A 26545-nucleotide genomic window follows, 5' to 3' on the forward strand; every position below is an offset into this window, starting at 1 on the left:
CGGAAAAGCTGAAACAATGGAAAAACAATTACTGGGATAGGAGTTTTAGAGGTTCCCATCGGACCAGCAGGGACTGGAAATTCTTTTATAAGAAAACCGAGGTAAGAATTTGCCAAAAATAAGAACAATTTAAGAACATGCTAGTTTCAGATGAAAATAAGTCGAAAGTACTTAATTATATAAATGTGTTTTCATTGTGTTGGTTATCAAATCATAGTCGTAATCATTTCAACAAATCGTAAATCCTCGAATTAGCCCCCTGGGGGCTTATTTATTAATGATATTTTTTGGATGGGGGCTTTTTCGAACGGGGGTTTATATAAGGGGGACTTATAAAATTATTGTAGACACTTAGATTATATTATTAAAAGACCTCGTTTATTTTAGCAGGATTTTCTTTATGAGCATTTAATTACTTTTTACCAAAAGTACGAGTTTTGAGGTAATTCCAATAAAACGCCAAAGTAAACCTCAAATTGATCAAAATGGCAAAAACCGCAAATCATGCACAACCGACATTTTTACTAGGTACAACTAAGTTACTAAGTTTTTTTAGCACAAGTGAGACAAGTCTGCATTGCAACACGTTGAAGTACAGGGCATGATGGGAAATGACCTGAAATGCGTGTCTAGCTCCCTGCCCTAGGGTTTTTGAGTGGTTAACTGCAAAATGCACCCTCTCGCTGTTACCACATCATATAAACACTGGTTTGCTTTTATCGTTGTTTTTCATGTTTTTGAAACAATGAAGTAGTCAAAAATCGCTTTTTTCCTTTTTATTAGAGATTTGCTGAATATGAGAATAACAGCGACATGGTTAGTTTCGGTCAAATTTCGCTATGCTTATTGTGACATCATAAAGCTCGGCTTACACCCAGGGAACGAGAGGAATCTTCCATCCTCAAATGTTTATGCCAGGTCTCAACAAAGGGTCTTTTTGGTACAACGTTTAAAAATGGTGTGCCTTGTACTGAAATCGTTGACCAACAATGTAGTCCTGTCTTATCTGATGACATGCTGGCAAATCCAAGCACATTGTTAGCCACACTGTAATAATGGAGTTTTAGAAAGACCTTAGCCCATGATTTACTCTTTGTTAATCTTGGATTAAGAAATGTAGACGACAGAATCCGTTGATGAACATTTGTCATTAGAATTATCTTATAAAATTAATCCGTGAAGATTTCCAGTTTGCTACTGAAATGGCGAACAGTCCTCGTGGTCTCCAATAGGCGTCTACTGTCCACTATAGTAGCCAACAAGTGGCAAATCCTGTCACTAACCTACCGAGGTGTCTAAGGCGATAGCATTAACCTTGCCTCCACCTCCTTTTGATCCTTCTCCTCCTCTAATGTTAATGCACAGGAAAATCAAGGATATGACTGGCCTTGTTGCAAAACCTGTAACTGTCTATTTTAGGTGCTGTGTTCGTAAAATTTTCAGTATTGAGACGAAGCTATGTTCCTTGTCGGGGATTTACTTCAGTGATTGGCTGCTTAAGTACAATTTAGGGGTTCACAGTTCGCCAGTGGTAAGTATAGGTAAGTCTTAGGCCAGGACGCCCAGCTCTAATTAGGGAGTCGCCCTGCTTGGTAGAACTACCTTAAGTCCTGATAAATATTATGTTCGGATGGAACTAATACACCTTATGAAAGAGCGGTAACAAAAGATTAGTTTGGACGTTTTCGCGGTTTCCGGGAGAGCTGAAACTTTAAACCAGAGACATGACCAGAAACATATATGTTTGATTTGTATGAATGACCGTAGCTTTGGAAAAACGTCTTGGAAATCAAAGGCCTTTTATTCTGACGTCGCATTTCTCGGTGTACAGATTGCAGGATCGTGGGTCCATAGTATTGAGCAGGGGACGTTTTACTGCCAACTGCCCATTCATAAAGAGGTGGAGAGAGCGGAAGGAAATATAGAACTAACTCCAGCCTACTGCGGGACCGCAAGGATTCTTCTGCATTGTGAAGCTTTGGACCTGACGCCAACTCGGCTCACTGTCAACCGCACTGGAGTATTGGTTATACAAACTAAACCAAGCAATATGAAAACTAATTTTGAGAAGGGCTGGCACGGCTTTCACTCGCTGTGATTGTATTGGAAAACAGGCGTATTCGTAGGTATAAAGGACTACGGTCTGCCAATCAAAATCGCTTCTCGGTATTCAACATTCATACAACCCAGTCTGCATACTATAGCAGATGCACGCACGAGGTCAGTGTAGTGCCGCATGCCAGAATTTGAAATTGCACACCGAATTTACTGTAGAACTATTATGAAAGCTTTCTTTTTGCACGTCATATGGTTAATAAAAGCAGGTGTGCACGCGGTAAAGGCGCTTGACGTGTATGTGCACGCAAGAGTTCTCATCGAGAACTGTCATACTCTCCATGCTGGCATAAAACTATATTATATCGGGTATGTCGGGAGACCTCCATCAATAGACATCCATTTAAAGATAACTCCTTCTTACAGGGTCACCTTGTAACAACTGACAAACAATTTAGTCCGAAAATCTCTTCTTACTGAGAAAAGTATTGAGACACCTCATTCGATTATAAGACAACTCCGGGGACACTAGAATCAGTTTTAAAAGGTTCTTTTCTTATTCAATCTGTGTATCCAGTACTGCTTTCAAGCACGCAGTGATAAAATTTAGGGTGTAGTCAGAGGTCCTTTTTGATCTAGAAACCAAGACCTTTTGATTTCATGTTGGTGGCAACAGAGTTTCGTGGCATTCTCAGTTACATATAACAACAAGAACCTCTAAACTGTCATACAAATTTCCAAATTAAACTATCGCAAACCCGCAGACTACTTGGCGAATAACGTCATCCAGGTGGGACAAGAGGTTTTTTGGTTCATTCTATGAATTACTGCTAAATGATACAATAGAAGCCCAATGGGAGGGGGTAAGGGAATTTATACATAAAAGGAAGGCATTGTTTAAAATCTTACCTATCAACCAGTCCCTGAAGTGCATCAACCAAAACTTCGGTAAATTTCCGTTTGAATCTCTCACCACTTCATCAATCTGTATGGAGAAAGTGTAGTGCCAAATTACAACAAGAAACTTCGTACTTTAACTAGTAACATGGATTCTAAAAGTTAATTAGAGTCGACTCCAATCTCATTCAGCAGAGCTGCTCAGATAATCATTAGTTTTGAAACTTTCAGGTATCAATTGATGGACCTCCTGGAAAATTGGACATAACATTTTAGAATCAGTAACTAACTTTATCGACGTATTCAAGGAAAAAACTTAAAGGAGCGAGCAAGTAATGCATATGAATGTCTTGTAGCATGAAAAATGTAAGAATGTTCAAAGCCGTAGCCAGAAGAGCGATATAGGAAGGGGAGAATGACAGTATAGGAGGCAAATTTCCAAAAAAATGTTTTGCAGACAACCCCATCCACGATGCTCTTAGAATACTTGTTTTAGACTGACATCAATCACAGTGCTATCCAATATTATCGCACAAATGAGCATGATATTATGAATATTTATCTCACTACCTGATTTTGAGTAGAGCTTAGTATAGACATAGGAGGTTTTTGGCGGGCAGGGGAAACCAAAGTAGTTGATAGAAAAGGTTACATACTTTGGCAAATGAACGATGGAAACTATACAGCATTTGCTGATTATTTGCATAGTCAAAACTCTCTTTCGTGACGATGTGCATCTGGTAAAACGAGAAGTATTGGAACCTTGCAGTTACGAAGGAATACTCGACGTTGTGACGTGGGATCATTTCCGCAACACTTAGTCCGTCTTTTACTTGAAATGCTCCGTAGGCGCAAACACCAAGAAATATCGCCAGCATGAATATGACAAATATCTGCAATAAACAAATAGATGAATCAAAAACTACAGAAAAAGGGGACACTGTTTGAAAACATTGGAAAGGCTGCTTCTGAAAGCTTCAGTAACTATGTATACATTAACGCTTATATCAGGCAACGCGGAGCGTTGAGAATAGCCGCGGAGGGCCTAAAACCGAATAAAAAGCGGCTTGGCTGATACTTTTGGCAAAAACTGGGGGCCATAGCCCCCAGCTCCCTCCTGCTGTGCCGGCACTGCCTTTATAATGTCTCTTTGAATATAGGGATATCTTTTAGCAGATACGGAAAAAACATCAAGGATTGCACAATTCTTTACTGAGCTTTGTGTGAAATTCATCCCGGTTTTCTTCGTCTCATAAATATCCGAAGAACGGACTGGTCCATAGGAAGGCAGTATGCAATTTCATTAAAAAAAGCGACCGTTAATTTCACCACTGTCTGATAAAATGATAACACAGCAAATATATAAGGCAGCGATAGGAACTGTCTTCCAAGGACAAACGTGGTGCAAAAAGTAAAAAAATGAACTGAAAGTTGACGAGGGCGACCTTTCAAAGATCCAAATCAATCACCAAATAGATGAGACAAATAATCCAAAAAGGGAAAAGGGTTGCTATCCTAGAGAACCTCTTGAGAATAACATCAACCCTGCATTCTACAAAGCCCAGTATTGAGAAACATTGGCAAGGATGCGAAGGAATTAAGACCACCATGGAGGAACCCATACTGACCTTGGTTGTCATATGCTGCAGAAATGGGCCAAAATAATTCTCAGCAAAATACGACAGCGATATGTGTTGAACGACGTTCTGCAAAGTAAATCGTTTTTCAACTGTATCTTGCCGTGATGCTTCTGTTTGTGATTCCTGTTCTGATTGTCGGTTCTGGGAGTGCCTTCCATCACGTGTACTTCGATGTGCACCTCTATTACCCCTGCCTCTTCCCTGTTGTTGTTGCTGCTGCTGTCCAGCGACAAGAGCATTCAATGAAGCGCCAGCATATATTGATGAAGCCCCAGGCAGTCCTTCCAGATTTAGAAAGGCAATATCTTGCAGAATGTTACTACTCCGAATAGTAGGCATCGGGGGAGTGCGGACTTCTCTGCAAATAAGAAAGATATGCATAGAGATGAGTCTCTCGTGACAACTAAAGCGTCGGGAAAAACAAATCAGTGATCTATAAAGAAACCAACTGTTATCAGCGAAAGGCAGAATGTAGTCCTCATCTAAGAAAATACCTCCCAGAACAGCAAAACAGATCATATTTCTCTGACTGGACCCGCTTCACATCGAATCCAAGAGTTGACGTAAAAAGAAACATAATTGTAACCCAATTGACTGCAACAATCAGTGAGGCCTGCAAAAGAAAGTCTTGTCTTAATAAGGTCACACAGGATAAGTTTCACTTAAGTTATTGACAACACAGATAAAGTGGTGACAACTTTTATATTGAGTTAAGTTTATCATATATTGCTCAGTCTTTTAGATTCCTAGAGGGGAGATTCCCTAGTTCTAAGCGCAAAAAAGAAGATTAAGTGCTTTGTGGTGATCAAATTTAGGTAGTGGTTTTTAATACGGGAAATTGCAAAGAAGGTGCAATCAATAAAAAGGATAAACTATGAGGTGAGGGAGTTATGAGGGCGAAGGGCCTTTGATATGCTGGGTGTTGAGAAACAAGCCATAATAAAAACGTTGATGATTTATATATGCCAGGGAATGATCAAGTAAATAGTCTATTTGCATACATACCTGCCTGGAAAAAGCTTGCAGGGCTGGAACCGGTATTAGTGAAGCCATAAAAAAGGCGCAGACATTTGTGAATGACGTCAGAGTAACGCTTAGACCACAGTTCCTCAGTGTTTCCCCAACAATTTCATGCTCCTCAAACTCTTTTGCTTCGCAGATTGAAACGTATGTGCGAGCGACTAGAAACATATCATCCACACCCAAGCCAAGGGCAAGGAATGGCAAAACCTATAAAAAGACAAAGAAAAACCTGAAGATACCATCAGTACAAAACATTAGGACGTGTATCAGCGAATGAAGCATTATGCTGCATCATTACAAAAGGTTTATGATCAGTATTCTATCTCCCCATGTACCCTGTCTTACATTGACTAACAGTGAAGGAGACTCCGAATATTTAAACATCAAAAACACTCTAAAACCAATCAAAAGAAATATGCGTATACAAAAAGTAGCTGAAAATGACACAAAGTTAGATAACTATTAATAAACACCTCCCAACAACGGACTCCCCCAAAAAGCGGACAAACAAGTTCATAACAAGATTACTTCTTTGTGATCAAAGTATTTGATAGTAACTTTCGGACAATGGACACTTCCGGACAACGGACAGCTCCGGACAACGGACAATTACTACGTGGTTTAATTGTAGATGTTTGACAAACCTGAGTCGATGCAGCATTGAAGCTAACTTTTAAAAGCGATGACAACCCCATCGCTGCTGCAACAGAAGATGACACTAGGATAACACCAACCACACCAACAGCTCCATACGAATACACTGCATTTGACCATCGTTTTAATGTGATGAAAGCATACGCCAGCTATTGAGAAGAAACTGACAATCATCAACAGCACGTGGGTTTGTTACTTCATCAAAACGACATTGCATAAATAATTTACAATGGGACAAAAGTTTAAACATAATGCGCAAGTCATTCAGTATGAAAAGATCGAGATGCGTCGAAATGGCAATGGCGATATATTTCGTAATTGCGAAAGTAACAAAAACGTTAATTACAGATTGCAACATGAAATGAAAGCAATACATATACATAGTGATAATAGCAATAAACTTCTTGGTAGTGCAAAATTTTAAAATGGGGTTGAAAAAGATCGGAAATATATAGACTGAGTTTTGGATCGAATAGGCCAATCAGAACGTGAGCATATGACTGTTAAAGTTGCCCAATCCGTGCAACTTGCACCACTGGAGTAAAATTGCAAAAACGAACTTCTGCTTACACAACAGCAGCTTTTATTTCAATCTAAAAAGATCCTATAACTGCTAGGCGGAGCAACGACTGGGATCTACAGATTATCCGACGCATGACACCATGATAGTCTTTTGCACAAAACGGGTTTTAAACTAAATGTTTGGCGGATTGAGGAATCCAATGTTTTAGTTGTTGTTTAAGGCATCCAAGAACAAAAATTCTCAAGGGAACAGATTTTTGGCAAGTTGGAACGTCTTGCAAAGTATGGTTGATTGGCCAGAAAAGGATGGACACTTTGGGCACTGACAGGTAAAATGCTGAAAACTGGACCAAAATTCCCATAAGAAGGAAAATCAACTATCAAATCAAGCAGCAATAACGCATAATCACAAATACGATCAAATTACAACTGAATGCTTTAAAAACACTAGTTCTTACCATAACAAGGTAGCCAGTGATAATCTTCGTGAGGTCTGGCTGTGAGAACTTTTTGATAAGATCGTAAAATGACGTTGGTGAGTAGGCCATGATGTCTGTGGTCAAGGACGAGTTTTTGAAGCCATTTTTATTGACAAGCTGTAACAGAATATATGATATGAAGACATATATGAGAAATGTTTGGTCACAAGTAATGGAAGGCGTCTAGTGTCAAGTGGTCTCACAAATGCACACGAGTGATGATAAAACAGATCGAGCATGTGCAATTTAAACGATAAGAAGTTAAAATGAGAATTCTTTATAGCATCATCTATTTCTTCAGAGTTGTGGGAAGCCTCTGATATATTGATTAACTAGGCAAGGGTGAACAAAAGGCCCTATAAAGCGGTTTTATAACTACAGAAAGCATCTGCTTGGAAAAGCTCTAGAAAACAGGGAATACTTTCAGAGGAGCAAATAATTCATAAAATTTAAAAGAAGGTTGATAATATATGCTGATGAATCAAATGCTTGGGAATCTGAAGAGGAAAAGGTGAACAATTGATAGACTACCCTAGTGAACTCTCTTTGCCAGGCTTTAATGACTTGATCTGCCTTTTCAACAGACCATTGTGGAATGGACATTCCTTTGTCGGTTATTTGAGAAGAATACAAATCGTTTGCACTTTCCAGCATCAAAACTGACTGCAAGCCTTTGCCACTGCAAATAAATCAAGGCAGTTATTATAAAGGCAGTTATTACTATAAGTAATAAACTTCAAGATACACCTTCAACGGTCACTTAACAATCGTGAAGGTGACAGGAGGGGCGAAAACATATCACACAGCTTAATACTTTATCCTTTATCGTACAGCTTAATACCGTTACATTGAATAATGAATGACTCATTTGCCTGGCTCCTTTTTGGACCAATCAGCAATGGCTAAAACACTCACGAAGTTGAAAAGTCCAAAGAAGGCAGACGAACTATTTCTGCCTATGCAAGGTGGGACTCTTTGTCTTGATGTAGATAGATTCCATAACACTTAACTGGTAAGACAATCTGACCTTGCTTGCCCAATAAAAAAAGCTACGTTTCTTTGCGTATTTAAAAACGGTGAAAAGCTGCAATTCTGAAGATTTTTAATGTTTAGAAGCATTAAAAAGTTAAGAGCTACCAAGAAGCTTTCTAAATGTTCGAGTTTCAATATAGATTTTCTTATCAAATGTCTTTTTTCTACAAAGAATGTGAGTACCTAGAGTCTCTTTACTGGCTCCTTTTGCTTTTGTGAACAAGGGACTGTAAAATCCTATCTATTATTCTAGATATATTTGAAAAGGGTGAAACATAATCATGGAACAATGCTTGTTTCTTGGTAAAGTAAATTGTAGTTTAAGCAGTGCTTTTTTAATTACACTGTTACATCCTTCACTTCTATGGTGGGTTTGCAAAGAATAAGAATACTTCATCGCTCAATAATTTCTAAACCTACCTCCTCAAAATCTGGGATTTGTTCATCTTACGTCCTCCTACAAGCAACTCTTCTGGCCAGTTCATCAGCTTGGTTGCATAACCACGACAACCACCAGTCAAAATCTCTCCAATGTCAGGAGGCTGGAAACAAAATTGATCATTGTATTAATAAATATCCTAATTGAGCTCATGTTGACTAAAAATTTGAAAGCTAATTTCAAAATAAAGCTGTTTCTTATAACATCATAAGACTTTGTCCACACTTATCATGCAAGTTTTATTTCATTTGATTCTTACACCAAGCAAATCTAACCAAAATATACTAAGTTTTGTTTAGCAAAGAGGCCTGGAACTACTGTTACCCTTCCCCGAATAATTTTCTTTGATAAACTATGCATAACGTTTGACAATGCTTACTTTTCTATATCATCGTGCAATGCCCCCCCCCCTCCCCTCCCAATATCAAACAGTAAGTTATAGCAATGTTATCTAGAGAAGAGGTACCTGTCGTGATCTGTAATTAACGGATGTTGCTGGGCATTTGGGGCTTTGTGGATCAAGACAAGGCTTCTTCAGATATCCTGACTCAATTCCAGTCTGCAAAATAGACAAGTGGAGTGTGAAATTGATGTCATAATAAATCACTTTTGTGCTAAGGTTAGCTGTTGGATGTCAGCAATGGCGGTTTTAGTTTCTGCATTTCAAGACAGCTATTCATTTGCTATGATTTGTCTGGGAATGCAGCAACTGTTCTGTCTCAAACACAGTAAAAGGTCTGCCAAAATTACGGGTCCTTCGATTTTGCATCTCAAGGTATAACATCTTACCATAGCAAGGGGCAATAATCTCACAGAGAAACGTGATTTCTAGCGGAGTGGAAATTACCCCTAGATTCAAAACAACCCTGCCAGACCAGACGTGGATTATCAACTGTTCGTTTCCAGTCAACGTGCTTGCAATAAAAAGTCAAACCCCTCAGGTAACAGTTTCTTTTCAGGTTACCAAGAGGCAAAAGCGAGTCATCTTTCTTATTTGCATTTCAAAATCCACGATGATTAGGTGGTTACTGACGACCTGGACTCGTCCTAGTGGCAGAAACGCGTTGACCATTGTTGTGCCAGAGAGGACTTATCTTGAACCAAACCTTTGTTGTGTCAGAGAGGACTCATTTTGAACCAAACCTTTTCCATGCAAGACACATTCTTCTTAGGGTTAGTGTAAAGGTAAATTCTCTTCATTTTAGGAACAAAATAATTTTTGGCGGAGTTGAATGTTCTGATTCACTAAATACCATTTTTGCATGACATTTCTAGAGTGGCACAGTGATGTTGCCACTATATCACAATTTAGCATGACATTAGCTAATAAATCAGTTTCGTGTTGTAAACACATTAGAAAACTTTCAAAAACGCATTTTCTCGTAATTATTCTGTTTTCATAATCTATTCTTTTGTTGCTTTTATTCTTTTGTGCAAATCGAGCCGCGATGGTCTAAACATTTGTCTCCTATTAAAAAAACCTTATATAAACTTATAGAATCAGGCTGAGGAGCAATTCACTCCATAAAAATTTCGTACATCTTTGGTGGAAATCCTACTGTTTTATCTGAAATTCTTTGGAAATCCTTTTATTTCGGGGAAATCTCATAACAGTGAATTGCCCCTCGCATCAGGCTGAGATTTGACCAAAAACGCGAACAACAAAAAACACTTGTTTTCGCTGAAATTCAACAAAATTCAAAAAAATAAAATACCAGCAAAAATTGAAAGAATAGCAAAAAGGGGGCGATAAGAAAAAAGTATTAATTACTTTATCATGCATAGATTGTGTCTGGACACGACAATACACAGAAAATTCCATTGGGAGATAAGAAACAAAATAAGAAACGTCAGGCTGAAATTGGAGCCAAGTGTTCTCATTAAAAAGCGCGTTGTGTAATAGGAACTAACAATGAATCAGCCATGGTCCTCCGTCATGATATAGACAGCTCTGTTCTCAGGACCCCGCCTTTGGAACATACAAGAAATTCATGCTTTCAGTCCTTGCTACCAGTGACTTTTTTTAGCATGAAGACATTATCGTAAACGCTTACGGCAAAATTGCTAGTGAATCCTATTCTTAGGCTGAATTGAAGTTCCAAAAAGGAATTTAAAAACGTCTTTTTTTCGCCATAGCTTTCTAAACTATGATTTATGAGCTGCTAACCTGGAATTTCTTCACATTTTAACAGGGCTACAGTTACAGGGGGTTCCGGATAGAGCAGCAAGTGGCTTGATTTTACTTTAAAGTTTTCAGCTAGTCGTGGCATTAAGACGCGATATAAGATTTATGCAGGGTTGATTCATTTTACTAAATGCCACAAAGTATATAACGGGTATTCTGCTTCTTCCTTGATCTGCATGCCTTGCCTGCCCAAGCTTTATTTACATTGTTCTATGCACGTGACTGACAGTTCTACCTGGATAAGTTTAGATATCATCCACGCTAACTGATTTTGTAGATATCATCCCCAAAACGCTGACCCTGTATCTGGTTTAAAACACTGCGACAGTGAGAGTTGAAAATAATGCAAACATGAAGGAATGATGTCATATCACACAGGTAATGTGATACTACACCATACAAGCCACTAATCCAAGCATTATGGGATCACGGAAAACACTGTTGATGACAACCATAAAATTTTCGCAAAAACAAGTACTATTAATTTACGAAAAACCATCAAGTCCAGACAATTGGGAATCAATTCTCCGTACAATTTCCGTGAATTCCAAAATCCTTTCTTAGAAAACAAATAAGGCAGGATCTGGGCGTAGTCAAACAATTTCTTTTGCTCTCGTTTGCCTTCTTCGCGGTCTATGAACGTTTAGCCGCCATAGTTTCTGAAGGTACGAACAAAAGGTCCTTTGCTTTCGTTTCAACAAGGCCTAAGATATACATCGTTTCCTGATAAAGCAACATATGCTACGTTCTAAAATAGATTAACCTTTAGGTTTTCATTCAGACAGACCACCCGAGAGACTCAAAACCAAGAAACGAGGTCATTGGCTTTTATGATCCTGTCAACACTACCCGCTGTCACAATGTTTCTTTCCTTGGTCGCCAATTTTTCTCTTATGTTAAAAATTTTTGTCGATATCTCTACGGTCTATCCTATTTCGCTGACAAACACACGTTAGAATTAGAGCTGCTTTGTTAGAATTTTGTTTTCCTCAAAAAAATTAACAAAAACGTGCTAATCTCAAATAACAAACTCAACTTAAAAAGAATTAAAGAAATATCTAAAATTTGCGCCAAAAGCATTTGCTAATAGATCTTGGAGAGTCAGATACAAAGGGCCTTAAAAGTGGTTAATAACGATCCCTGGAGCTTGATGGAACTATCCAGAGGTGCGAGAATTGGAAATGGAAACTGCAGAACTATATTATCATTATTATCAATATTGTTTTTTGTGAATCCCTGTGGGTTGACGAAAAATAAAAACGCTCACGATAATGAAGTAATCAACGATCTAAAAGTTAGAGGACCCTGCCCTAAATGGTAGAATTTTTAAGCGAGAGAAAAAATTGTATATACAGTTATAAAATGGATAATATTAACATAAAATGAAAATCATCTCATATTCGGCATTTGGAATCAATAAAAAGGTTACACAGATGATTAAATTAATGTTTCATCTGCAGTGAAAGAACGTATCTTTGTATACACACCTTTGCAAATAATTTTTTCAACTCGACCTCTGGTATACCAGACACATTTGCTCGAACAAGTTCATCTATAATACCATATGGATCCAATGTTTCCCAAGTCTCTTTGCGGTCGATACCAAGGACACTAAGAATGAATATAAAATCATAGGAATAATGAATAAATGAATAAATGAATGAATGAATGAATAAAATCAGTTAAATGTAGACACGAAATCTTCAAGCCTTGCCGAAAAGCTGTTTAATGCATTGAGACTATCATTAGTTGTTGGGAAGGCATTTGGTCCAGACCTTTCCAAAGAAAGCGTTCGGGGAAACCTTATCAATGACAAGCTGTCCCTAGTACCGATACTATCAAGACGTCATTCACTGGAGTCATCTGTCTATAGTGTCAGGGGATATTCATTTATTCAGTAAAATAACCATCTGAAATTTTACACCTTACTCTAGAACTTACAGATTTGAATTCATAAACCTGATTAATAGAACAGAAAAGAATGGGTGAAAGTCTCTTTCCAAACAACTTTTTTCTTGCATTAGAAAATGAAGTTGGCGATTTTGAATGAAGAGGCATTCCATTTGTAAGGCTAAACGGACTACAAAAATTCAAATAAGATTGAAGTAGTTTTTTAATAATATACTCACGGTACAATTGCTGGCTCTAAAGGTCCAGCAATCTGGCTGCCTTCGTAAAAACAATCTAATGGAGTCATTAGCAAACACGGTGTCATGTGCTCCAACATCTGTCAAATAATTCAACTTGTTGAATCAAATGTGAAAGATAATCCTCTACAACACTTGCATCCAATGATACATCCATAAAGGGACATAAATGCGGAGAGGGTGATTAGAAAATGATAGGGTCGATCTGATGCTGTGTGCACCGTTTAAGGCTGGTATTAACGAAATCGTTAAGACGTAAGATATAAGACATAAGACATGAGACATAGGACACTACTCTGTCATCTTTAAAAAAAGATACAAAGGGCGAAAGGTTTCCATTTCAAATTTGTCCACACTAAATTACTGTCCCTATTAAATTTGAACTATATAGAGTTGTTTTCTCCCTTCACAAGTGTGCACATAGAAAAAATTAAATTGAAGCATTAAGACATAAGACATAAGACACAGGACAGTCTACTCTGTCCTCTCCTGATACAGTGAAAAAACGGACAATAACCATTTTGGATGAGAGCTTTCTATTGAGTGACGGACTCCCTACTAAATTTGAAACTATATGTATTTCTGCATCAGGGGCTCGTGATTATAGGTTATCAATGTTTTCATGAAAGTTTGACAAAATTACATACCTTTACTAGGTGATTGCTTCCATCTGCTATTGTACCCAATGATGGCTTGATACAAATGTCTTCCAGCTTCCAAAGACTGAAAATATTTGTAGTACGTAAACTGATGAAGATACGTAAACTAAGCTGATAATATCAATCTTTATAGTCAATAAAGAATAGGCAAATTCGTATCTTGTATCCAATGAACAGTCAGGCGTGTTTTCCAATGAGAGTAGCTTGGAAAGAGGGCATGTCATTCATCTTACAAATGCTCCTGAAGTTCCACAAGAACTTGTCAAACTAACAGGGTAAAACACATGCAAAGCTAGTGAGGTAAATAAGGGTTTCCAGAACTTGGTAAACCTCACCCATAAACACACCAAGCTTTAAAAATAAAAGCAGCACTTGTTGCCACTGCAACGATCAGGTTGGCTTTGTGAAACTACAATTTCATTTAATTTCAACAAATTTAGAAGCTTTTGAAAATGCCATTGGCAAAAAATGGAGCAAGAGCAGTGCCAGGTACTTCAGAATAGAAGGGGAATGGAAGGGTAAGGGAAATGGACGTGGCCCATTAGACCACACCCTTTCACCCTCTCTTTGGTTCTATAGAACAGGCTTGAAACGATCACAACTTACGCTGACACAGTGCATTTTTGTTAATGTTAGAGGGATCGTGAGGCCATGTTTTGATAAAGTGCAAGGGCAATTTGATACCCCCTTGTCCCAATACTCGGTACAAAGGAGAGCATTAATAACTACCATTTGTCCTGCTACCATTCAAAAATAGGTTAGCAAACTCAGTATACTTACTCTTGATGAACATAAACCCCCATCGTAACCACCCTCTTCATCATTTCAAGATGCTCCTTCATAGCTTCTACATTGAGAATATTGCTACCGTGGTCTTTTGCCACTTGAATCATAACCTCGTGTTCACTATCAATGCCATCATCTTTCAAATATTTTTTCAAATAATTTAGTTCTTGCGATAGCCTTCCGCTTTCTGCAAGAGAACGAGGGTTTAAAATATACGGCCAGAGGAATGTGATATTAAAAAATCATAGTTCTTAATTTCAAGAAACCTTTATACAAATAACGTTCCAAATTCAAGAAAATCCTTGGATAAATCGGAGATTAGAATGAAATAAAATCATCCAAGTTTGAAAGATTTGCATATCTTTCCGGGTAATCTAATGGAACGTGTAACGTCATATTTTACGTAAACCAAGAGATGCTAGCGCTTAACAATCTGATATCTTAAAATGTGGTTTCATATACTGGCATCACGTTACACTTTAAATTTAATTACTTTATTCAAAATACATGTATTCAATTTCGTAATGGAAATTTTGAATTCAAATCTTAGAAGTACAATAAAAAAGAACAAAGAAACAATTATTAAATCAAGAAAACTTTTACTTTTAAATTTATACGAAAGTATTTATATGAAAAACAAGTAAATTTTAAAAGTTGCAAATATATTTGTTTGCACTTCCCAGGTTTTCCGCCTTACACCTGTGATTATTACTTGTAGGCGTGGCTTCTAAATCTAAATAAGGGAATGCACAGTTTGACTTCCAACTGTTTTCTCCACAAATTCAGTCCATCTATTATTCTCCCAAACGACCCTTCAGTGATATGTAACCAAAAAAAGGTATCAAAAGAAACCTTTCAAGACACTTTCAATAACTGCTTTGGCAGATTAAACCTTTTTCTTTTAAATGACATTTGCTACAGTCTTTTAAATTCCAGTCAGACCGTAAAAGGAGCTCTCTCCCTCAACTTCTTTCTATTCCTCTTTTTCTTTCCTTTTCAGTTCATTCTACCTCGTTTTGTCGATCGACTCTAGAGAGATGACATCCCAGAGAGAGACAAAAATGTCAAACTACATATTTCTCTTTTTCTTTCAGGCGACACTTTCAATGGAAAAATATAATTTCACTTTTAATTTAAAACTCGAGGGCATTATTAATCATGAAAGAAATGGGTTTTCGAGATCATCCAACTAGGGATATCGCCCTGTTGTACGTAATCTTTCTCCAAATATCCATCAATCTATACGTTGCGCTTCTTACAAACACAGGAACCATTGAATAGGCTGGAATCTCAACAAATTAATCAAGATGACGGATCTCATCCGGAGACCTAATGGATGAATACCAGTAGAATGTGTGGTCCCTGACACGACTCTTGTCATTCTGCTCGTGAACAGGGTGGTCTTTCAAGCCAAGCATGTCTGAATCACCTTATTTGCAATAGAAATTCCCAAGTAATGGCTTGGAAAGAGCGGGGAATAATGTGATTTAAAGATTTGCAATGTCAAACACATTGGATATGCCCGATTTTTAGGTCTCTCTTTTCGGATAATCCTGCCTTTCGACAAGACTCGCCTACCACGCTCAAAACAGGAGTCAGGTTTCGAGTGTTCTTGCAAAGGAGGCTGCTTTCATCTGCAACGGTTTTCGTTTCAGAAGGCAAGCGACAAGTCAACACAAACAAACAAATACCCCGGCATTAGACTTTGTGTGATAAAGACTTTTGAATTAAGCTGCCTCCTCGCCCGAGACATGCAAAGTCAATTGTACAGTTATGACGACATTTGTGCTTGGTTGATAGAGCAGGACTTCAATAGAGCAGGATAGAGAGTAGCATCAATCTATTTTTCAAAGATGCTATGATACTTATGATGTCCTAAATGCAATGATATTCAAAGCAGGAAATGTATCTTATAGCCACACTCTTTACATTGACGGGAAAGTATTTATAACTTGATACAGTAAACATCTTTTAGCCAGTATTTACAATGGCCTTATTGGTTTGTAGAGATAAAACTGGGCAGTTTCTTAATTTAGGAAACGTAAATTCTTTAACGCTTTGAGGCGGGATGCCTTATTTGCCACCGTCTAGGGGCCTGCCTCGGAAATCAGGTAGCATCACCAGCGAATTATTATGAAATTTACAGGTCTTATGAGATAAAGATTATTGAAACCTCAATACAGTGTTGCTTTGGAACCTTGGCTTGCCTTTCAAAGCAATAACATTTGAGAAAATATACAGCACCAATGATCACTTGGTTTTAGGGGCTTGTATTTGGTTTTAGAGGCGTGTATTTGGTTTTAGGGGCTAGTATTTGGTTTTAGGGGCTAGTATTTGGTTTTAGGGGCTTGTATTTGGTTTAAGGGGCTTGTATTTGGTAATTGGTCTGATTCTTGGTCGCACCCTTTTTCCTGGCAGGACTGGTGCGGACATATCCTGAACAAAAAGTATCAACTTTTGACCAGATACGACTCTTGAACACGTTATTCAAGAACTGCTTTACTGAAGTGTAAATATTTGTGGGCATTACAAAGTTATTAGACACCATTAGTTGTCACATTTTGATAGATTACATCTCTCGCTCTTTGCAAATTTTGCAGAAATGTACCTATTGCAGTTTTATTAATGATTGCTGCGAACCGGTCAATTTCATAATAATCGATACCGGGTAAACAGTATTGTGCACACATTGGTGTGTAGAACCCGGTTTCACACTCATTGCAACCGGCAGGCAAATTCGATGATCCGGTAGCTTGCAGTATCGAAACAATTTTTAGTGCATCACACCAAACCAGGCGAAGACTCTCCTGGAAACTTAACACAAGCAAGCTCTGGTTTCCGCGGAATCATTAGTGGCAGCTTACGGTGAAGCATATTTTTACTGTTAATTAAGGAACCTCCATAGAAGAAAGCTTGAACGACAAGTAAAGCAAAATTTCGAGGCTAGGCATATGTTCCCCAATGATGACAGAAAACCATTTACGGATTGCCGACTGTTCTTATTATGAAATTGTTTCATTCATATAGAATTTCATCTGGCTTTCAATTATCGACCAATCTAAAACCACGTATCAGATCCACAAACCATCTGCATGGGACAAAGATGGCGCCCTTATCGCCAGTTACAAAATTAGCAGAGTTCAGTTAGGGAATTAAAACGTACAAGGATTCGATAAAAACCTGATAACAATTTAGAAGCACACGGACACCCTAATACGCAAGGTTTATGTACGCAAATACGCATATTATTTCCCATGATTGTCATGAAAGTGGCTGGTTTGAAATAAAAACCATATAATAATTCAGTATCAGTTATCAACGCAAATCACTGTTTAACATATTCAAGTCAAATGCCTAGGAAATTCCCCTCTTTCTTGTATCTCTCGCTAAACAAGATTTGTTTTTCAAATGCGCCCTAGAGTAATTTCTGGTGTCACGTCATTCGGGCACTATACTGAAGATTAATCGTACAGGAAAGCATCCATGGAGACAAGTCCTTGAAATTCCAACAGAAAAGATAAAAATAAGTGGATACTCACGATCAACCCAGAGCTTTTCAATATCTGTTTCAATATTTGTTTGCTTCAAGCCAACACAGAGACCCAATAGAGTTGTTATACCAATCAAAAACAGTGTTAAACTTTTGCCTTGTATCCAGCACCCTAATTTGTATAGAAAATGGTTGATGTTGCCTCTGACTTTGGCCGAGATCACGTTACACTGCGAACAGGCCTGTTGAAGAAAAAACCATCAGCAATTTTGTAGAGAAAACCTTGAGTAAAGTAGATATGTTGCAATAATGTTTAGGAAAGACTTTTAAAGCCATTAATGAGCATATATTTGCGAGGGACAATTCACTCTCTCCAATAGCGTTCAAGATTTCAACAGAAACAAAAGGATTTCCAGAAATTTTCAGGTTTAAAAAGGAATTTCCAACCAATGTGTACGAAATTTTCATTTAGTGATTTGCCCCTCAATTATTTGCTAACGCCAGAGAAGTTAACGATAGATAGTGGATATCAAAGTAACGTAACCACATCGAGGGTGCTTTGAAAAAGAGGCAAAAAGAACGTGTACTCTTATGCAAGGCGAATCAACTATAATGATAGCGAGTTTAGGGTGGAATTGAAAATGGTTTTAAATAGAGCCTGAATGCGGCAAACACGATCTTTTCCGCTAAAACCGTTTCAAGATATTCTGTCTTTACCTCGAGAGCACGCATGTAATGTTGTTTGAAAAGAGCTAAAACGATGCACAGACACTTTAAACCTTGCTGCTAGTTCGTTTTAAGAGTACTAATAGGCATATTAAACCCCCTTTAAGTACACTCTTTGCTTGATAAGATGACTGCCAATTATTTCCTGGTATTAAATCTTGGTTCTATGAAAACCGGTTCCACGGATTATACCCAGCCACTGGTTTAGGAATGGCTGATATTCGACGTCACGAGGATAGCATCTAATTTTCGGCAGATCATGCATGCACGAGAAATGACTGCGGGTGTAAATACCACATTTGAATAAGAAACTTGCTTGGAAATCGCAAGGTTTCTTTCTCAAAAGCTGTTGTTTACAGTTTTATTAAAGTCGCATAAATACAATAGTAGAAGTTTGAACAAATTAGAGCCGCAAAATGTATCTGAATATATTCTTACTTTTAGGGAAAAGATTCGATCTTAGAGGATATAAGACAGCCAAGATTCCTTGCTGTATTCTATAACATTAGAGGCAAAATGAATACATTAACATTAGAGGTCACAGACTAATTAGTCAGGCCATCTGGTTTTTTTCTGGCTCTTTTTACGTACATATAAATGGGAGTAAACCGATAACGGATACTTTCCACTAACGGACACCTTCCACTAACAGGCGCCTCCCCCCCCCCCCCCCACAAGAAAAAATGCCATGAGAAGCGAATATCTTCGAGTAACGAAACACCTCCCAGGTACAGGCACCTTCAGATAAGGGGCATCTTCAAATAAGGGGCACCTCTTAATATCTGACCCCCAAAAAACATGCCAGAAGAACTAAAATCTGACTCCCAAAGAACATGCCACATTTCATTACGAATAAAACTGCATGAAACTTTATCTCAGTTCGGCCTTCTGTTCTACCTTCTTTCAAACAGTATAAGCCATAAGCGAGATGTAGGGGTTTTCCAAAAGTTACAGTCAAACTACACTCATTTCTTTTTACAAAAAACTGGCTATAAGAAACGAGTACTGGACAGTCAGAAAAAATTAAAAAACTTCAGTACTCGAAGCAAAAAAATTAAGAAACTATTAAATCGTGCTGAAAACTGAGAACGACGAAATTTTGTAAAATCCAAGAACATTATTGCCCTATTGGCCTAGACCTTAAGACACAAGTGGTAAAAATATACTCCCCGCATCTAAATACAGCATCAGAACGGAAGCGAATCTCTTGACGTGATAAGAAAAGGTCATGAACATTTCATAACATCATTCATGACATCATAATTAATAAACTCTTAAGAAACAATGCGTATTGAAATTGTCAGAGCATTAAGAAACTGGAGTACTCAACATCGACCTTTGTTTCTTATAAAAAGATAAATGGGTTTGCCGAAAAAATAGTTTTTGGTGAACGTTACTTGCTTATTCGCCAAACACGGTAAAATTCCTTAAAACTTTTCGTTATGTGTCGTTATAAGATCGATATCGTGAGAAATAACAAAATAAAAACTTTCAAGTAGAAGTATTTTCTGGTTCTTAATCCGAATCTGGGGTCAAAAATTTTGTACAAAAGCATTTGAAGAATTTTCAAAATGAAGATGTAAGTAGAATTGCTGTGTGGCAAATCCGTAAAGACATATGTCTCTAGACATGACACATATTTTTTGTTGAAGAATGACAACGAAGTACTCCCCAGTCCAATTTAACGGTGCAACACAGAAACTGATGTTTTTAAGGGGGCATTTATATATAACAAAATATATTCACTGTAACTATAAAACAATTTTTAGGATTTCTCAGAAATATTATTTTACATTATTATTGAACTTGGGGTGCCAAGAGGGTGAAGTGAGCTGAAAAGTTTCAATTTTCTCTTCAGTAACAACAATAAATTTAATGGCAACTTCACAGGGAAATAACCTGGCCTCTCACACTTCACTAATCAACACGCAAATTTACAAACGAAGAAAATCCTCAGTAAAAACCCAGTAATCAAAGGAAAGTAAAGGTCGGATAGGTTAAGTTGTTCACTCTGTTTAGGCCGCAATCGCAGTGAAGACCTTTGTCTTCCTCAAACATGCTCATCTAAAGTTCTCTAGTTACAGGAGGTTGATATTGCCGGTGCTTCGATGAAACGCTTCGTTGTGTTCAAGCAGAACAGATAATTTGGTATTTTAACAACAAAGGCAAAGTGTAAACATTTAAACAAGTAGAGATTCTTGTAAATATTGGCAAAAGCCTTCTATCAAAGACTTGACTGCGAGAGATTTCGTTATTAAGTTCTCAAGAGTGGTTCACGCAAAGCAGCTGTGCATGAGGTCATCGACAAAAGGCCACCCAAAACGCACACGAAAGATCAAACGAACTCTGATACAACAGTGTCAAATCTTGCCCACATTGTTGACAGTTGTTTTATTCCCAAAGAACTTATTCAGTTAAAATTCCGTTTCGAGATGATTTAGCTCTAACTCAGTGACGAAGGTGAAAAAAGGGAATCATGTAGTAAGTAGAGAAAACAGTTTTTGGTAGCTTCGTCGATGGCTTTTGAGTTAAAAGAGGCGGCAAGGAAGCAAAATAAAAATTCTGAATAAATTCCGATGACGAGCTGACACGTGATCTCCTACAACCAAAAAGCTAGCAAAATGTACGCAATCAATTAAACAAAGGGGTAAGGAATCATTTTCATGCAGTTCAAACCAGGCTCGTGGACTTGAGGGGAGGGGGCAGGGAGCGATGTGCTCCAAAATATTTTGACACCAAAGTTCGCGCCATGCAGTTTTCTAGAATGTATTCCTAATAATACATGTATGTGCAACCCCCAATAAATTGCTTTTATGACCCCTCTTCCAATACTGTATTCGAATTAAATTTAAAAAATGGAAAGAGTTGCGTAGCACCGACAGAGGAGTTAATGAGAGGAGTTATTCAAGTGATGAAATTGTAAACAGGTATGAAAGCGGGGTTGAAATTTGAGACAGCTGAAGAAATACAGAAAGAAGCACGGCGTTCAACGAAGTTGCGCCAAAAATAATCTTAACAATGTACAGTTAGCCGAATTAACGTTATTTTTGTGACCCAACACGTACTTAAAAGTTAGAAGTAGATAGCTTATAGTGAATTTTGCTAAGAAACATGGTTTGACTCGTTGTTTTTAATACAATGGATAGAAAACTGTTCCCAACAATGGATAGAAGACCGAAAAACTAAATCCCTGGCATATGGCCTAAATTTCAAGGGGCAAGATTAAAGGAACGGCACTCTGTGACGCTTTTTGGCTCTTAGTAGCCCTTGGTGCTCAAGACTTAGCGAAAGATCTGGTGATTTAGCGGTTTCCTTAAAAGATTGTGCCATAAATGAAGGATACCCATTTGAGTCTCTACTTTGAGGAAAGAAACGACAACACTTTTTGTTGCCCATATTCAGCCGCTTTCTAAAGATACCGCCAGTTTCCGTAAAACAAGTCTTTTAGCTAGAATGACATCATTGTCACTCGTGCTCGAAAGATGAAGAAAATACCAAGTTCGAATTTTTTCTTACACAAGATCGAGAGAGCGTGTCCATGACCCCAGCAATCTAAAAACATTGTTTTCCGATTTGTATTCGCAACCAAGAATAAAATTCATCATCAGGCTATCAAGACAAATTCACATTAAGATAACAACTTTTTATTCATTAAATTACCTGCCATGTCATTGATAAACTAAAATTGTAACAGAATGCAGATAAACACGTGAAGAAGAAAAAGGAAGATTGAAAGAGGGGGAGTTAATGTTGAAATTGCAGGAACTAACTGGCAATAGTTATTGGTGGAATCGAGCTCAATAGACCAAACTGATCGATTTTCTATATTTTACCTGCATTTAGCTATTCGATTCTGTAACTCTAGTGCAACAACGCTCTTCTACGAAAAGTTGAAAGTGGGCGTTGGCGACTTTTGTGCCTCACCCATACCTCCGGTGCACCTAAGTTAATAAAGCCTTCACAAATCTATCGTTCTCTAACATGTATATCAATGTTTAAATTCATTCTACGAAGTAAGGATTCAACGAAGTTTCCATTCGCCAAAGTATGGAGAACTTGCGGTCCTTGTGGAACATCTTCCGTGCACATTTTTAACAAACAATGGATCTTTGCATGAAGCAAAGGTGGGTTAGCATTCCATATGCCTGTCGTCAAGGATTAGAAATCTGGAGACACGAATTGCGATTTTTCTTCAAAGATTGCTACAATGGCCCTTATATACTTCAAAGCGTGGAGATGAACCCCATCGAATCAATAATTTTAGCATGGATTTTGCCCAAGACGGAATCCGTTCGGAAAAGGAGAGGGTGGGGTATAATTCACCTTTCTCAAATCACTGTCTTCGATTTTGCTTCCCCTGAAATACTAATTAAATGTTAACGCTAGATGCATTTCCAGCATGTTTCATTTCGATTCTTTAATAGAATAAAAGTGATTTTGGCCGAAGTTGCTGTATTGGTAAAAGTACAGCTTCACCCTGACGGCAAACGTCACCTGCACATCAAACTTTGACAGAGAGCCAAGGACCCCCAACTGGAAGAACAAATAAACTCTAATGGCGACCAAAGAACACAATGCTAACCCCGTTTTACAGCTAAAATACCCAAGGCCATATTTTCGTTTATTCGTATGGTGTGCAAAATTCAGGGGCCAAGGTAAAGTTTCATTTTCAACTACATCCTATTTCAAACTAGCCACAGAAGTTTCCAATGTCCCGTCATATTGTGTGCATACACTGCCTCGGCATGCCTGCAGAGGGAACTCAACTCCACACTTCCTGCCTGGCAACAAAACCACGCGACCGATAATTTCGAAAATGCACATTCTTTAGTAATATAATAGGCTTGGTTTTATCCTTGCTGACATATTAGATAACTAGAAAGAAAATTCATCGCTAAGTTAGTAGTTCATTGACTCCCAGCTCTTGGATTCCTCAAAATATCACGAAAACAATGCCAAGCAATGCGAAGGAAAATACCTTTAGTGACCTGTATTTACATAGCGACTGAGTGCGTAATATTTTCGCCCAACCGAACACAATTTAGTCCGTTCACCAAGGCCACTGAAACTTTCGAAGTTATTTCACACAGCCTATGACCGCTGAATGTTTTTCGTTAGCTAAAACGCGGAGGTTCGGTCAGACGAATGCTAACACGGATTGCAAATGCTTGGTGACATTCCCCTTTGTTTTATGACAACTGAACTCGTGTCATTACTGATTACCTCGCTAAGTTTTAACCTTACAAGTGTTGGTCCGCTACAAAGATTTCCTAATTCCAAGAAGTAACATCAAATCCAATTACCTGTAAAATGCTGTAATTCTTTCTGTCACTATTCGATTCATGTGGTTCCATATTTTGTTCTTCATCAAACTTCGTTCGCGATCTGTCAGTGTGTTCCAGTGAAATTTGAAACCGCAGCGAGTCTGTCTCTACCGTATGTACGGCTAGATGGGGGTCACACTTTCTTTCATGCGTTCAAACAATCGTAACACCTCTTATTCAATCGATATTTGAACTCGAGCAAATCGAAGCAGAATATTTTACGTGAACTCGTTTGAAGGCTTCACCCCACAATTTCTGTGTGCTTTCAACAGATGAAGAAGCTGTGTGTTGACAAGTACACAGAGATGAGATTGAGGAAACCCGATGAAACCACTTTTCGCAAACCAGCGGAAGATGGATTGGCCAGAAATGACGCCTTGTGATTGGCCTTTTCGTGCTGTGCTTTAATTAGAAGGAATGGTGTTCTATGTTGTGGTCAAGACCAATATGTAAAGTGCAGACCACACACAAATCACTTTGAGCGACAAGGCCATGCGTTTACGGGCCAGTGTTCTGTCAAAGCAACGAGCAAATACCAGGTTCTCTGGTTTGATTTGTGATTAGGAACATCCAACTAAGCGTAGCTTGGTAAACTGATACCAAAATTCAGCTTCTTTATGCTCTCTCTATATGCAAATGCACTCTCGAGGATTGCCTAATGCTAAGTGGCAGAGATCTTTTCGTTTGCCAATTGAGACTAGAAGATCTAAGAAGATAGCCGAACCTTGAAAAGTATACACGCTTTTTACCATTATTAGAAACATCAGGTTGAGATTTGACCAAAAAATAACAACATAAAAACAAAGAAGGCTGAGATTCAACAAACTCAAAAAATGAAATACCAACAAAATTAATCAATGAAAGAATACACTTGTTTTCTATATGAACCAGAAAATTTAAGTTCAGGTTCTTAATCTGTTCTTAATTTTTTCGAAAACCTGAGGCTGGAATGTTCTTCATTTGTTCTTAAATTACCAGGGTGTTAGTAGTGTGATTGCTACCTTTATCGCTCTAGGCAAATTTTCAGGCCTCATTTGCCAACAATGTGAATGAGACAACCTTGATTTGTTGACAGATTCAAATTTTCACCGAAAAAGCACCCACACATATAGGCTGAAAGTATGCGAAAAAGAAGAAACGCCAATTTGAATTTGGAGCCTAATTTTCGTAGAAAAATTCGTATAACTAAAATACAGCTTTTTAGATGTTTCCTTGAGATCTTTAAAAGACTTGATAAATTTTATTACAAATGTGCGTATGTTATATTTTTCTGCGTGTGGAAAATATGTTTCAAATTGTTTGCACCATCAGTTTTTCTCTACATTTATCTTCTTTTCAAAAACATCAATTTTTCATAAGAAAATTTCAATACTCGACATCGACAAATTTCAATACCCAGTGTTTTTAAAGTGCTTCTTAGCTTTTAAGTCACTATTTTGAAATTAAGAATAATTTTAACGCTTGACATTTTATCATATAATTTACATCACAGATTTGCTTGGCAGCCAATCACATTGGTGGATATTCACTAATTTCCAGAGTTCCGTGTTTTCTCGAATATTTCTTAAATTTTTTTCAGTACTGAAATTTCTAAAGTTTTTCTGAGAGTCCAATATTCGTTTCATATAACGAGTTCTTTATATAAAAAAATTAGTATAAATTTCATCTTTTATCTGCAGGGTTTTTTAAGCACAATCATGGAGGCTTCTGGGACTGAATAATTTGTCACAAAATGTATTTAATAAATCTCAAACAGAACGGGCAAGGCATTCGCTGTTTTTGTAAATGTCATTTTTTACTTTTTAAAAGAGGTTATGTAAGTAGTTTTTATGCTGGAAAAATACTTTTTCAGAATTTGAAAAAGAAAACAAGAGCTTTATAAAGTTGAATGTGAAGAATTTGTGAGACATTCATTTTCCGAGTCTAAAGATTTTTGGCAACATGTCTATGGCTCAGCACTGAAAACTCCATAAAAACTGACGCCAAAATTTGAGTACCAAAATTCCTTAGCAATTCATTAACATGTTTTTTATTGAAATAAAACTAGGAACTATTTGAAATGAGGTCAGGAAAATGTCAGAAGACAAGTAAAGATAAATAATTGGCAAAATTCATGATAAGTATTGTTTGCACTGCTTGTACTTGCAAGTATCAACTTAACGAAACTTTATCTTCTCAATGGAAATTTTTAATGCACGCAGTTGCGTCCCTTGACCTTTCAGACTAGGGGGATGGAGGGTCATCAATAGAAAAATTTACCGACGAAGATATAGTTGGAGAAGAATTTAGGTGCTATTTCACCTACTGATTTATGATTTTACCGTTAAACTAAGGATTTTGTAGACAAGCTGAAGGTTTACCGAGGAATTCATGAAGTATTGGGGGAGGGTGTTACCCCCCCCCCCCCCTACACCCCCGCTAGCTACGCCCCTAAATGTACGTCCACTGTTTAGTGTTGTGAGATAATCCATTTTACTAAAGTTGATG

At 37.7% G+C, this 26545-nt stretch overlaps 1 protein-coding gene across 1 annotated transcript in view; it reads right to left on the reverse strand.

The window, feature by feature from the left end:
- Positions 1–24552, reverse strand: part of LOC135695076 (protein patched homolog 1) — a 33513-nt gene extending 8961 nt beyond the window's left edge. Inside the window, exons 1-16 of the mRNA XM_065214031.2 lie at positions 24038–24552; positions 18058–18250; positions 14513–14705; positions 13721–13796; positions 13056–13153; positions 12414–12537; positions 9208–9300; positions 8723–8844; positions 7802–7949; positions 7250–7387; positions 6260–6418; positions 5598–5822; positions 5087–5205; positions 4581–4950; positions 3609–3845; positions 2965–3040 (exon numbers count right to left, since the gene is read on the reverse strand). Coding sequence (XP_065070103.1) covers positions 2965–3040; positions 3609–3845; positions 4581–4950; positions 5087–5205; positions 5598–5822; positions 6260–6418; positions 7250–7387; positions 7802–7949; positions 8723–8844; positions 9208–9300; positions 12414–12537; positions 13056–13153; positions 13721–13796; positions 14513–14705; positions 18058–18250; positions 24038–24088 — 2422 coding nt within the window. The 5' untranslated portion in view covers positions 24089–24552. The remainder of the gene's footprint in view (positions 1–2964; positions 3041–3608; positions 3846–4580; positions 4951–5086; positions 5206–5597; positions 5823–6259; positions 6419–7249; positions 7388–7801; positions 7950–8722; positions 8845–9207; positions 9301–12413; positions 12538–13055; positions 13154–13720; positions 13797–14512; positions 14706–18057; positions 18251–24037) is intronic.
- Between the last annotated feature and the right edge of the window lie 1993 nt (positions 24553–26545).

This window comes from Rhopilema esculentum, chromosome 8, assembly GCF_057945365.1.
Source record: "Rhopilema esculentum isolate cy_ngs chromosome 8, ASM5794536v1, whole genome shotgun sequence".
Lineage (NCBI taxonomy): Eukaryota > Metazoa > Cnidaria > Scyphozoa > Rhizostomeae > Rhizostomatidae > Rhopilema > Rhopilema esculentum.